The sequence below is a fragment of the Coturnix japonica genome, chromosome 2 (assembly GCF_001577835.2).
Source record: "Coturnix japonica isolate 7356 chromosome 2, Coturnix japonica 2.1, whole genome shotgun sequence".
NCBI classification, from domain to species: domain Eukaryota; kingdom Metazoa; phylum Chordata; class Aves; order Galliformes; family Phasianidae; genus Coturnix; species Coturnix japonica.
In genome coordinates this window covers 124,378,067-124,392,443 of record NC_029517.1, presented here as the reverse complement: position 1 = coordinate 124,392,443, position 14,377 = coordinate 124,378,067, and the positions used below count along the sequence as shown (strand labels likewise).

At 41.5% G+C, this 14,377-nt stretch overlaps 1 protein-coding gene across 3 annotated transcripts; it reads left to right on the top strand.

The window, feature by feature from the left end:
• Positions 1 to 4,466: 4,466 nt before the first annotated feature.
• ZHX1 (zinc fingers and homeoboxes 1) lies at positions 4,467 to 13,987 on the top strand. 3 transcript variants are annotated; one of them, XR_001553613.2, is made up of 2 exons: positions 4,467 to 7,840; positions 13,738 to 13,987. XR_001553613.2 is itself a non-coding variant. In XM_015856179.1 (1 exon), the coding sequence occupies exon 1, from the start codon at positions 4,682 to 4,684 to the stop codon at positions 7,304 to 7,306; it is 2,625 nt and encodes an 874-aa protein (XP_015711665.1). In that variant the 5' UTR covers positions 4,467 to 4,681; the 3' UTR covers positions 7,307 to 8,158. The 3 variants fall into 3 exon arrangements, 1 of the variants encoding a protein (XP_015711665.1); XR_001553612.2 differs by having other exon boundaries at positions 10,369 to 13,978; XM_015856179.1 differs by lacking the exon at positions 13,738 to 13,987 and having other exon boundaries at positions 4,467 to 8,158.
• Positions 13,988 to 14,377: the final 390 nt, after the last annotated feature.

Sequence of the window (14,377 nt, the reverse complement as noted above, 5' to 3'; positions counted from 1 at the left end):
CTAGTGAAATTATTAATGAATTGGGGTTAGTGTCTGTTTGTGTTCTATTTCTGAAGAGCTGTGTCCTGAGCAATTGCCTGCTCAATGATAAAAGAAAAGTTCCTGGACCTTTGAGAACGTGTGCCTGCACTCACTTTCTTTTTCTGTTTATATCTGAGAAAATACCTCTCATGGGCTGGTTTTGCCAGGAATGTCAGTAGCGCATAATTTTACCCCAGATTTTGGAAAAGGTGTGTTGCAGTGGTGTTTGTCCTGAGAGAGGAAGTGCAACTTCATTCTATAGATTCTTCCATTGAAGAATCAGAATGGTTTGGATTAGAAGGGGCCTTAAAGACCATCTAGTTCCAACCCCTTGCTGTGGGTCCTTCAGACCAGGCTGCCCAGGTGCCCATACAGCCTAATCTGGAATGTCTTCAGGGACTGGGCATCCATAGCTTCTCTGGGCAGCCTGTGTCAGTGCCTCACCACCTTTGTAGTAGTATTTCTTCCTTACATCTAATCTGAATCTGCCCTCTTTTGGTTTAAAACTATTGCCTCTTATTGTCACAAATGCCCTTGTAAAAATGCCTTTCTCCACCTCTGGAGTACGACTGGCTTTCTGAGCTGCAAGCATACATTGCTAGCTCATGTCCATTTTTTTTCATCTACCAAAACATCCAAGGCTGCTCTCAATCCATTCATCTCGTAGTTGTGCGCTCATGTTTTTGATTGTTCTAATTCAGGTGTATTACTTTGGTCTTGGCCTTGTTTAACTGTAGATTCACAAGAGCTCATCTTTTAAGCTTGTCTTGGTCCCCCTGGATGGCATCCCTTCCTTCTGTCTTGTCAGCTCTATCTCCTAGCTTGGTATCATCTGCAGACTTGCTGAGAGTGCACTTGATCCCACTGTCTATGTGATTAATAAAGATATTAAACAGTACTAGTTCCAGTATGGACCCCTCAGGACCACCACTCATCAGAGATCTCCAGCTGGATATTGAGCTATTGACTGCAACTCTCTCGATAGAACCAGCCAAAGATGCTACTTTTGGCATGTTGTGCATACTTGAAATACTTCGTGACAAACCATTTGCACAACACCATTTCAATATAGAGCAATAAAATTACAGAAACAGAATACCTTACAAATATTTTCTCATACATTTGATCCTGAAGTATTTAAGGGGCAAGCCAGAGTATCCTCTGGACCATTAGTGACGGTCTTCAGGAATTTATGAATGCTGAGGGGGTGGTCCTCATGGACACGAAGCAGGCAAACATAATAGCCAATATTAAATGAGGGAATGAGGCATGAGCAGAGGAGAACATGCAGAGAATTACACATCAATTAACTAAATATTTGTTCCCAGAAATATACAGGACGAATTCACTAAAAAAAAAAAAAGCTGCTATCTGTAAGCACCTGGAGAGCGAGAGATTTTTTCTTTTAAGGAAAGAAAAAAAAGGTGAATTTCTCAAAAACAAGTTACACACACCAAGACAATTAATTTACTTTCATTCCCTGTTAAGGGAACAGGATGTCACAAACCCTGCCAAAGACAAAATACATGACAGGGTTGCACTTGGTGTTCTTGTAAGCAGTACAGAAGGGATGTTTTGGAGGAACTTAAGCACAAAGGTGATGCATAATTGCTTTGATTTTCTACTCAAGTATGAGTTTTCATAATTACCCGTTAAAGTGAAAGAACACATCAAGCAGTGTGCTACAGACAAAGTAATCCCATTGGTAACCAGTGCAAGGAAGCGGAGGTTTCTGTACTGCTTGTAGAGGACAGAAGGCTGGGAATGGTTGCGAGCATCTGGCTTCATTGAGATTTTAGCTAATGCTGTTGTAGCTTTTTCACAGCTCTTATTTATGCAGGATTTTAAAATTACAGTGCCCTGTGAGAAAAAAAATAAAGCAAAATAAAAAAGCGCAATGAGTATCATGGAATGGTTTGTGTTAGAAGGGACCTTTAAGATCACCTGTTTCTAACCCTCTGCTATAGGCAGGGACACCTTCTAGACCAGGTTGCCCAGAGCCCCATCCAGCCTGGCCTTGGATGCCTCCAGGAAGGAGAGTATAGGAACAGTTTCCTGCTCAGTAAACAGTAGAGGAGTGGGATAATATGTGAACAATGAGCAAAACAAAACCACAGCAAAAATGGACATGTTACAGAGATTAAACTACAGAGGCACAGATGCAGGTAGACTCGTAGGCTTACAGGCACCATGAATGTTGTTTGCTAAAGGAAGGAACAGCAGAGAAACACTTATTGATCTGTTGGACAGGGTTTGTGTTTATTTATTATCTCAGGCTTTATCTAGGCATGCTGCAGTGTTGTGTGTGAAGTCAAACATTGCTTTCACCTGTGCTCTGCGCCAGCCCAGTGTCACCCTCAGCAAGCCCCTATGCCTGTGCAGGCAGCCCCATACCGATGGATCCTATGTTCTCCATTCTGGATGGGTGCTGGGAGGCATCTTAGTTACCTTCCAAACTGCGACTTCAGCCAGCTTTACTGGCTGCTAAGTAGCTTTTGAAAATTGGTATTTCTGGTATTTCTGAAGTTGTGCTCAAGATGGCAGAAGGATTAGGTAATACCACCCAGCTCTTCTCCAAGAGAATTGCTCCACATTCAGTTTTGGCCATTGTCTGCCTTTTGTGACGAGCCCTCTGGCCCCACACAAGAAGCAGCACAGTTAATGGTGTTCTACCTCTCATCTCTCAGGACATGGAGACAAATGGGTCCATTTGGCTTTGCTTCCTAGTTTTCTCGCTGCAGAGATAAATTAGGTGGCCTGTGATGCATGCTTTGTATATACATTAAAATAAATAGTTTTGCACCTCTGTGCTGTTTTCCAGAGTGCCAGCATTAGTTTGTGGAAGAAGAGCATCATTCAAGTCCAGTGCTACGAAATAATTATCATTCCAAAATGATGATTACCTAAGATTTATCTACCAGCGCTGTCAGTGTCCTTAATGCTGTGTAATCATACCCTTGGCATAAGCAGCCCGTTGTGCCAGGCTGTGCACAGAAGTAGTACAGATAGATTTGGAGGATCACTTACAGACATTTGGTGAGGATTTTGCAGATGACTGTGGTGATGTGCAGTCTCAAAAATCAGCTTACAGAGCAGTGCTGTGTGATAGCTGTGGATGAACGCTAATGTCTTTGGCCTGAAGAAAAAATGTGTGAGGTTAAGAACAGCATCTGCTGTCCACGTTATCAAAATTAAAGATTGTGTTTGGAGCAGAAATGGTATTTTTTTCCCTTTCTCACTTCTTTACTCTTCTTTTGACACTGCTTTCTTTTAAGATTCTGTCATGAGCAAAGCTGTCTTTCTGTTTTTAACCTGTTACATGCTGTTACCTTTATAAACCTTCTGAAACAGCTGCTTGAGTCTTCCTTTTGCACTTGAGCATGCCATTGCTCTGGGAAGTAGGTGATGTTCTGCTATATAAAAATTCATGAATCTATGGGATTTCTGGCTTGAGCAATCAGTGTCTCATTTTGTTTTAAGAAGGAAACTGTTACAGAGTTTATAACCCTTTTCAGTAGCTTGTGCATCATTTCCAATAGACTAGTTGTGGTCCCCATGGGATAACAGCTCACTCCACTCTGGGCAATTTAAGAACATATTTATTCTCTGAATTTATGTAGGCCTCAAATTTAATTTGTACTTCAGTAGTTTTTTTCTTATAAATGAAGTAGGAATTCTGAATAGAAAATATATAATTTTCTTTGGCTTCTGCCTACTGTGTCACTCTTTAATGCCTTTTCTCTAGTGAAGTTTGCATGGTCAGTCTTGTCCCCATTAATGCACGGAGCTATGAAAACAATGTAGTTAATTACCACATGCTAACAATTTATTGGTCTGGGATTGGCCTTCAATTGGAGAATGACATCTGGGGAGCTAGGAAGAGAGGTCTGCCATCCCTGTCTTGTGGAGTGCCTTAACAAGGCGTTGTTTCGTCTCTTTTCAAACTTGGGAGAAATGACCCAGGGCATGCATACATGTATGTACATAATGCAGTAGAAAAATATGCTAAGCGTTCATTTTCTAGGAGCCTTCACACCCTTGGGCATAGCAGACAAGACCATCACGGGGATGCCATGCTGAGTTTGTGATGGGAAGGACTTGAGCTTCTATTGCAGCTGAAAGAGTGTTGTAGCCTAGATAAAGCAGTCCAAGGGTAAGACTGCCAAAATTTGTAGGGAAACAGAAGATTATATTTTCTGTGCCATTCTCTGTCTTATGCCTTTTGTTGCATTCATTGCATAAATTTGAGCTGATAATAAGTAAGTTGGAATTTGCCTTTCTTACTCTAGCCTTGAGGATCAGTCTCTTCTTGGAATGGGTCTGCTGGTTTCAGGGGTGAACAGTGGCAGATTGAACACCAAAGGGTTGAATTAAATCATACTGTGTGTCAGAATAGAAGATACTCTTTAAATTGAACTAATTATACTGTCTCTTCTTTGCTACAGGTGGTGGATGTGGACTTTAAAACAGTGTCTCAACATTTCATCCTCAACTGTCTCTTTTTAATCTGATTGCACTACAAAAGAAAAGCTGCTAATGGGATAAATGTTGAGACGTTACAAGAACTGACTTGAAGTACCAAAAGCCATTATTATTAATCAAGAAGAGCTTGAAGCTAAGTCTGTATCTGACCAGTCAGTATCACTTTCACCTAACAGGCATGGCAAGTAAACGAAAATCAACAACACCGTGCATGGTCTTGGCCAACGAGCAAGATCCGGATCTCGAAATGGTATCAGACTTGGAGGAAGGACCACCTGTAGTCAAGCCAGCAGATAATAATCCTACAGCAGAGAGCATAGCAAGCGAAGAGGATGTCCATGAGAACGTGGATTCAGACAATCAGAAAAATACAAATAAAGTAGAAGGTGGTTATGAGTGTAAATACTGTTCTTTTCAGACTCCAGATCTCAATATGTTTACTTTCCATGTGGACTCAGAACATCCCAATGTAGTATTAAATTCATCCTATGTCTGTGTAGAATGCAATTTTCTCACCAAAAGATACGATGCTCTCTCAGAACATAATTTGAAGTATCACCCTGGAGAGGAGAATTTTAAGTTGACCATGGTGAAACGTAATAATCAGACAATCTTTGAACAAACAGTAAATGATCTCACTTTTGATGGGAGTTTTGTTAGAGAAGAAAATGCTGAACAGGCTGACCCTTCTGAGCCCCCCTCCGCTGGGATCTCCATTAGCAAAACTCCTATTATGAAAATGATGAAAAACAAAACTGAGACTAAACGCATTGCTGTTTTCCACAATGTAGTCGATGGCATTCCTGGTGAAGAGAAGGGAAAGGAAAATGAGCCAAACTCTGAAGAAGTAGTAGAAAACCCACCACTGGCAGTTTCTGAGTCCAAAGCGAGCCATTCGGTTGCTTGCAGTGCGGCCGATGTAGCTAGTACGGTTGTGACCCCAGTGATTCAGCCTGGGGTGGCACAGGTTATAACGGCTGTTACAGCTCCACAGAACTCAAACCTGATCCCCAAAGTCCTGATACCTGTAAACAGCATTCCAACCTATAATACTGCTTTGGACAACAATCCTCTTTTGCTCAACACCTATAACAAATTCCCATATCCAACCATGTCAGAGATCACTGTTCTTTCCACTCAAGCTAAGTACACCGAGGAACAGATTAAAATCTGGTTTTCTGCCCAGCGTCTGAAACATGGTGTGAGCTGGACACCAGAGGAAGTGGAGGAAGCAAGGAGGAAACAATTTAATGGCACAGTGCATACTGTGCCACAGACAATTACCGTTATTCCAGCGCATATTTCCGCTGCCAGCAATGGTTTACCTTCAATTTTACAGACATGCCAAATAGTTGGTCAGCCAGGACTTGTTCTCACTCAAGTTGCAGGTGCAAATACGTTACCAGTAACAGCCCCAATAGCTTTGACTGTAGCAGGAGTCCCAAACCAAACCCAGTTACAGAAGAGTCAGATTCACACTGCTCAGCCTATTGCAGAAACCAAACAAGTTGCTGCCGTTCCAGCCCCTCAGCCTATCAAAAATGAAACCGCACACATGAATCCCGATAACTTTGGCATGCGAGCAAAAAAAACAAAGGAGCAACTGGCAGAATTAAAGGTCAGCTACCTTAAAAATCAGTTTCCTCAGGATTCAGAAATTAGTAGACTTATGAAAATAACAGGCCTGACTAAGGGAGAGATCAAGAAGTGGTTCAGCGATACACGCTACAATCAGAGAAACTCAAAGAATAACCATGGGATCCATCTCAACAGTGACTCATGTGCCACCATCATTATTGACTCCAGTGACGAAATGAATGAGTCTCCAACAGGAGTTGTTCCACAGAACAAGTCGTCCTGGAGTGCATTTCCTGACTTCACCCCACAGAAATTCAAAGAGAAGACAGCCGAGCAGTTGCAAGTCCTCCAAGCAAGTTTTCTTAATAATCCTGTCCTTACTGATGAAGAGATGAATAGGTTAAGAGCCCAAACCAAACTTACCAGGAGAGAGATTGATGCCTGGTTTACAGAAAGAAGGAAATCTACTGTCTTAAAGGAGGAGGGGACTGAGATGAATGAGAGCAATGCCAGCAGCTCAAAAGAGGAAGCTGCGGGAGAAACATCTGTGGGAGATGGAGCAGCAGGGTCAAAATCAGGGAGCACCGCTTCAAGCAAAGTAGGCAAAAAATCACCAGAGCAGTTGCACATGCTTAAAAGTTCTTTTGTCCGTACTCAGTGGCCATCTCCACAGGAGTACAACAAGCTGGCAGAAGAAACGGGGCTCCCGAGATCAGAAATTGTGAGTTGGTTTGGAGATACTCGCTATGCCTGGAAAAATGGGGGATTGAAGTGGTATTATTACTACCAGAGTGCCAATGCAAACAGTCTGAATGGCCAAGGCTTTTCAAGGAAGAGAGGGAGAGGAAGACCAAAGGGGCGGGGAAGAGGGAGGCCTCGAGGGAGGCCTCGGGGAAGCAAGAGGTTAAATTGCTGGGACCGAGGTGTGTCTGTCATAAAATTCAAAACTGGAACAGCAATCTTGAAGGACTACTATATGAAGCACAAATTCCTTAATGAGCAAGACCTTGATGAACTCGTAGCTAAATCTCACATGGGGTATGAGCAGGTCAGAGAGTGGTTTGCAGAAAGGCAGAGAAGATTAGAACTCGGAATAGAGCTGTTTGAGGAAAACGAGGAGGAAGATGAAATGCTGGAAGATCAGGAAGATGAAGAGGAAACGGATGATAGTGATACTTGGGAACCCCCACGACATGTTAAGCGTAAACTTTCAAAATCAGATTGATGTGCAGTTTGGAATCTGGGAGCCAAAAACCTGTGAGTTAGGTTTGATGTTATGGTGAAGAGCCAAACAATTTTTCATGGCCTTCAGCTTCAGCAAGCACCTGCTTAGCATCTTCGTTGCACCTGAAGGAACGTGGGCAAGATGCTGTCTGCGCAGGCAACAGATATTTGCTTCCTTGCTACCAGAGATGGATGTCCTTGGGCCTAGCTGAGCATGTGGGGTTATAAATCAGCGCCAGTTCAGCTCCTTCTCTCCCACATGACCAGTGGGAAGGTTCATCATTCATGTGACTGCTACTCAATATTTAATGGCCTTATGTTGTTTAATTCCAAAAAACAAACAAACCACAGACACATTTTTCTGTTGTTGTAGGAGAACATTACCTGCTCGCAGAGGAGGAAAGTGCAAAAACCTAAGATGTCTTTTTGCAAACATCACTTCACCTGAAAGGTTTCAAGGCCTGGGTTTGTTTCTTAAGGAAAGAATTCAAAAGAGAAGGGGAAAAGTGTGACAAAGGAATCAATGAATATAGGGGTGAGAATTGCTTGGTTTAAGAAAATGAGGTGATATTGGCACCTTTTGCGTATCTTCAGAGTGTTTTGGGTTTACAGAACTTGTGTTGAAATGTTTCTTGCTGATAATTACGAGCTAACTGAATGAGTTTACTGCTAGAAAATGCTTTTTGTTAAGTTTAATCAGTGTATCTTACATCAATTTAATTTAAATGCCTGGCAGACTTGATGCAGTTGATAGTACCATTCATTTTTAGCTTGTGCATTCTTTTACTTCTTTGGAAAATGGTTAGAAACGATGTGTATTTCTAACAAATATGAATAATTTCTTGAAATCTTACACTGTATTTTAAGGTAAACATGAGGTGGAAACTGCCTGAAAGTCATTCAGCATCGCTTAGGGGTTTGTATGAATACGCAGATACAGAGATGAAAAGTGTCTTCAGGTGCTAGCGAGAAAGGTTTTCAAGTACGTGGTGGCACTAACCTGCTTTTTAATTTTCAAACAAAATGAAGTTATATGCCTTTTAGGTGCTTAAAAATGATAAACAAACCAGTGTTTAACTGTTCGTTAGCGAAAGCCCAATTGAATGTTCTGCGTGCAAGTTTAACCTAAAATTCATCCTACTGAATTGAGCTCACTGATATGTTGGCTGTTCTTAGGGCTGCTGGGTGAACACTTATTTGTAGAGATGGTTTCATCTCCTTGAACTGAACTCCAGAAGTAGTCTAATCCGATAGGGAACGTCTGCATCTTGAGTAAGTGCTTATGCGTATATATATATATATATATATATATATATATATAATGGCTTTTTGTACATATATAAAAAGCCATTCAGTCTCAAGGCAATGAAATAGTAGCATAACCAACTTAAAAATAAGGGGCCAAATTCATGAAAGCTAGGTTATGCAGATATCTGGCATCATAGAAAACTGGTACTCCAAGAAGAGTAATTTGTGTCCTGGCTACTGTCAGTCTGTATTTTTTAGGGGTGAGTAATATTTAGATGCCAAAAATGGATGATGAGTTGGTGCTGCTGTCACCAGTATTGTTTGCTTTACATGGGTACCAACAGGAACTATCTTAGCCATCTCCCTTTACACCTCTGCCAACATCTCTGCAGGCATTTGCATCTGTTGACCTACAAGAGAGATTAGCATGAAGAAAAAGTGTCCTAATGCTTCCACATCTCCAAGAATTACTCTTTCTTTCTTACTGTGATCACTGACTGTCCAGAGACCAAGGGAATGCTTTCAGTGATGATTTTCTGAAGCAGAAGAGTTAATGTTAGATCTGTGTTTCATGTCAGATTGTGAATGAAACCTTGGTGAAAAAAAGAAAGGGAATAATGTCTGACCAAAAAAAAAAAAAAAGGTTTTGCTAACCTCCCTGACTCACCGTCCTCCCTGAACACATGTAGCTACCTTTCAGCTCTCTGATTGAATGGGCTGTCTGAATTGCAAGATGATGTTCTGCTTGAAAGCCTTTTTCTGACCTTCTGAGATTGCTAGAAATACTGATATGTGTGACACAGTTTTGGTTATCAAACTGTTTCCTGGCATCCAAGACACAGGTCAATGAAACCAAGGCACAAAGCAGCCAGCAGTGTGATGCCTTTAACTCTTGATGCTTATCACTGTGAGGACATGCCTAGAATCCCTCAGCTTGACTTTATGAAGGGACAGAAGCAGAACTCTGTAGGCAGTGTTTCTCTAGAGTGCTATGGCTGTGGTGTAAGAAGAGATCAGGATCCAGGCTTTCCAGCATGTACCGCTCCAGGTGGCTGAGAAGTAGGGAAAGAGATAAATTTATGAAAAAATTAAGGCAAATCCTTAAGCCGCTGGGGGATATGCTTTTAGCAAGCAAATCTGGAATTGCCTTACATGTTAAAGACAAGCCAGAATTAATTTTCTTACCCCTCCAAAAGACCCAGTAAACCTGTCTAAACATCTCTGTTTTTGTTAACAGAGACTTAATGTAGGTTATCGCTACATCAAACCTTCTGTAGAAGATGGGAAAAATAAGGATCCAAGTTAATTATATGATTAAACTGGCAAATTTTCCATTTTGGCGGTGTTCTGTTAAATAACACTCAACTATAATGGTAGGCCTTAGCACATCTGATCTGAAAAACACAGGAAGAGGAAATGCATTGTTTATCAAACTCAGTATAGTTGGATTGGATGTCTTTTTCCCATAAAATGGTCAGAGAGGATGGCTGATATTGGTCTGGATTTTCAGATGCTGTAAACACTGTAGTTCCTTGTATTCCGGTGGTTTTAACAGTATTTGCAGCCCACTGAGGCCCCATTGCAGAATACAGGTCTGAATTAAAAGAGCTTTGGGTTGGATAATGAAAGATGCAGGGTACCCACATTTCCTCTAGGATAGATGCACATTGTAAGCCTTTCAGTTGTGCCGAGTGTGAGAAGAATCTGGGTGAGTTCAGAGCTGAAAACATCAGTTGTATGCACTTAGTATTACTTATAATCTGTTTTGTTTTAAAAGAAGAATCCGTTAATTACCAGTTTATTTCATGTTTACAGCATGTATGTATTTGCACTGTGTACTGTGGGAGAGAGGGAAACACCTTCCAGAGGCCTCCTGCATCAGAAATGACAAGAAAAGCACTGGAAAGAGCTGTCAGCGTGCTGGTGGCTGACAGGATGGACTGCTTTGTCTGTAACTTGTGGTCGTGGCTGGTTGGAGCTCAAAACTGCTGGTAACTGTGGTTAGTCCAGATTCATCTCATCTCCTGTTAGGCTGCTGTGCTCCTTACCGTGGTGCCCAAGGCATACTGCATTGCCTGAGAGAAATAGAAATTGTCGAGGGGATTCAGCACATCCTCATTCTCTCCCTGGATTGACGTGAGCATCAGTTCCTCTGGAGCTAAAGTTGAGATTTCTCCTTCATCTGCTGTCTGCCAAGAGTACCTGATGTTACAATGCTAGTTAATGCTGTCTGTGGAATACAGTTAACTGAGGATGAAGGTAATCCTTTGCTAGAATTGAGAGGGAGAAGGGCTAAAAGCAAGCAGTGTCGCAATTGGTGAGCCATCCATTGTCCCTTACCACAGTGCTTCATGGCATGTTCTGCTCTTGCTTCTGAGTACAATGGAAAGCACAGTTCTGTCTATGTAGTGCTGGCTTTCCAGTGTTGCCCTCTTAATAACCCCAAGATTGGTGTGAGTTATAAAAAGAAAGTCAGCGTTACTCCCCCTTGCTTTGAATGAACTGAGGGAGTGCTTGTGTGGTATGCAAAGAAAGGAAAATGCAGAATCTTGAAGAGACCGCCTGTTGCTTGCCCTGCAGAATTCACTTACCTAGAACCTGATGAGAAAACTAATGTTACGCTTGCTGTTCTGACAGAACAACTGTTGCAGTCTCTCATGTTTAGCATGTACAAATCTCTGCTTTGATTTGAAGGCAAAAGAAAGATATCTAGCACCTGGTGATTAGAATGTACTGGATTATCTCTAATACACCTTAGTAAATTAGGCCATTCCATTTTTCAGCTTTGTCCGATAATGATTTTAAAGCTTTTATTTTTTTATCCCACAGCATTACATGCAGGATTGTTTCTGTCTGTAACTCTGAAGGAAACTCATGCAGAATCCACATGTGGCATGAAATAATTTTTCTAATGCATGACTTGCTGACTTCGGGCAAAAGCCTATTTTCTTCCAGCTCACCAAGGAACCGAGGCAGGCAAATGCACTCCTTTTTCCTCTGCAGAGCAGAGAAAGGATTCCTGAAGCCCATGCGAAGTGATTCACAGCGCGATGCAGTCCCAAAGGCCAGAAGGCCCCAGCATGCAGACATTCTCCTCCTCCTTCTCTATTTTCCTCTGAAATGAGAGCACAGCAGCAACTCTGACAACTGGTCTCTGTCTGCTGAGTAATAAGCTGTAGTTTTAGGTCAGGAGTATTTTCCCTTTTGCACTTAATGGAGTACTGTGTATTCGAATTGGATCTCAGTGTTTGCTTTTGTAGATACAACGGTCCCAATTTGCATCCTCCACCACCTCCTCCTGTCTGTCTATATTCATATCTCCCAAGGAGAGAAGATAATTGTTAAGATTCTGTAATGTTAAATATCCCTGCCCTTACCTGAATACACCCACATGTAGAGCTCAATGAAATATAGTTACTTTCCTTGATTTAATTTATTATTTATTGGAAGATTATTTTGCCTGCATTTAGTAGTAATGAAAATACAGTACTGATGAGAGAACAGTAGAACTCTTGAGAGGTATTCACAATACCTGGGATGATGGTATAAGTTACAGATGGGAAGGGCAAGTGCAGGGCTCAGTTCTGTGCCCTGAGCAGCGCTGTGTTGTGCTTGTGTTCTCCATCAGGCTTCTGATATCATAGGGCTGAGTACGTATGGTATGTGGCATGACACAGACTTGTTGGGTCAAGTGACTTAAGGTTTGTGATGTATTAAAACTAGGTAGGAAATGAAAGCTGTAGCAGAAGGTGAACATTTCAATAACTACATGCTCAGTAGCTTGAATTTCTGTATTGTTATCTCACTTTTGAAAAGGGAGATTTTGAAGCACAGACCGGTTATAGACAGTATTTTCAAGTTGAATAGTCTGAGCTTTGGGGTTTTCTTCCTTCTGCAGTGAAGAGCATCTATGTTTTTTTCCAGTGTTTTATACATTTTAAAAATGACTTAACACAGCATTTAAAATGTTGAATGGTAACTGAGGATCCCACCGCACTTTTCATGAATGAAGGTGGGATTCTTCTGATTGTATGTCGGTGTCTGCCTTTGAGCAAGACGCCGTAGTAGCTGATCAGTACAGCTAACGAGTGCGTGTCAGCAGCTCATCCTAACTGCCTGCAGTTGATCAGATGAGCTGCGCCCTGAACTCCACTGACTGTTACAAGTGGCTCGCAGACACTGGAGTTAGAGCCATTTGAAGTTAGTTGAGATGCAGCCTCACCTTGGAGCGCGCTGGCTGGCTGGCAGCACTGTGCGTTGTGTCCTGTTGAGCTTTCCTTGTGGTTAGCCATGGTACTCTCCTCTGCTCCCCACCTGGCGCTCACTGGGAGATGTGAGGCCTTGGTTTGGTATGGTTTGGTTTTGGTAGTTATTCTAGAGCAGGTGGCAATACAGTGGTGGATAAAGTAACTGATCCTTGGTTATAGAACTGTGGCATAAATATGGTTTGGGGGTTTCTGAGTTTTGTAGAGAGAATGTTACTGTATGAACATTGGATTGTGCGTATCTTAAAATGTGTTGAGACAAGTCAGACTTGTGTCCCCATTGATCAAAGCATTTCCTTACCCTTATTCAGTACCAGATATCTATCATGAAACTTATGTAAAGAATCTGCCAGAATGACGAAGATTCGAGTTGTCTTCATTTGTGATACAAAACAACCCACCACAAGAGCTCCACTACGATTCTGGAATGTTCCCCATGCCTCCAGTTCCAGCTTACAGAAGCATTTCCAGTTCCGCTTAGTTGGTTATCTGCATGTATGCTTACAGTTTGTACAGAAATGCACTAAAAATGAGTTGCCCGACCCGGGAAGGCTTTATATTGTATAGAAAATGTGGCACTAGGTACTGCTCTTCATGTGCACAGGAGAGTTAACAGGTGTCGATCTCGTTTACAGAAATGATGGAGCTTTGCAATTTTCTAGAATACATTGCAATATATTTAAATGTCCTGTTTGACGTGTGAAATGAAATTAAGTTAATGCATTGTTATGTATTTGAATATGAGGAAGATGATTCACTAACGACCAGCAAGGTTTTTAGAAGGTAATCAGTATGTAGCAGTCTGTGTGATCTGTCTGGTGTATGTGATGTTGCTAAAGGAAGCAACGCTATTATTATTGTTTAGAATTAAGAGTTTCTTACGAGTGATGCAATAGCTTACAGTGTCTTTCCTTTGTAGCTGCCCAGTGTGGTGAAGGGGAAGCAGTTCTTGAAAAAGTTCAAGATAACTGGTTAACTGTGAATGGGCCTAATCTTTCGTGCAACCAAGAAAATATTTGGACACACACAGGACTTGAATACTCTAAAGGATTGGAACTTAGTGTTGTGCCAAAGTTAAAACTACTGCAGTTGGCAGAAGTTCTGCACTGTAAATAGAAGACTGATTAAAAGACAGCTTGTAAAAAAAAAAAAAAAAGAAAGAAAAAAAAGATCAAATTTTAATACACTACGTTTTTATGCTGATACACGATGGAAACATTCTCTTTTAGACCTTTTTGGAAGAGGCTTCAGTGACCACTAGATTTTGTCCTCTTATATTTTGTTTGGCCTAATCCTCTATGTTCTAGTAAGATGGGCTTTACTGCCTGTGTTCTTTGATACGTGATTAAGCTTATAGCTTTGAGTGACCAAACATTTTACAGAGTAAAAGTTCTTAGAAACAGTATAACGTAACTGATATTTCTGTGTCTTATTTATCAGGCTCTGCACAAACTTGGGAAGTTGTGCTGGACTTGTACAGCTTACACACGGGAACGCAGCATACGGCTTGCTATTACAAACTAAGCCTTTGGGGCAGTACGGATCTTGTCTTTGGATTT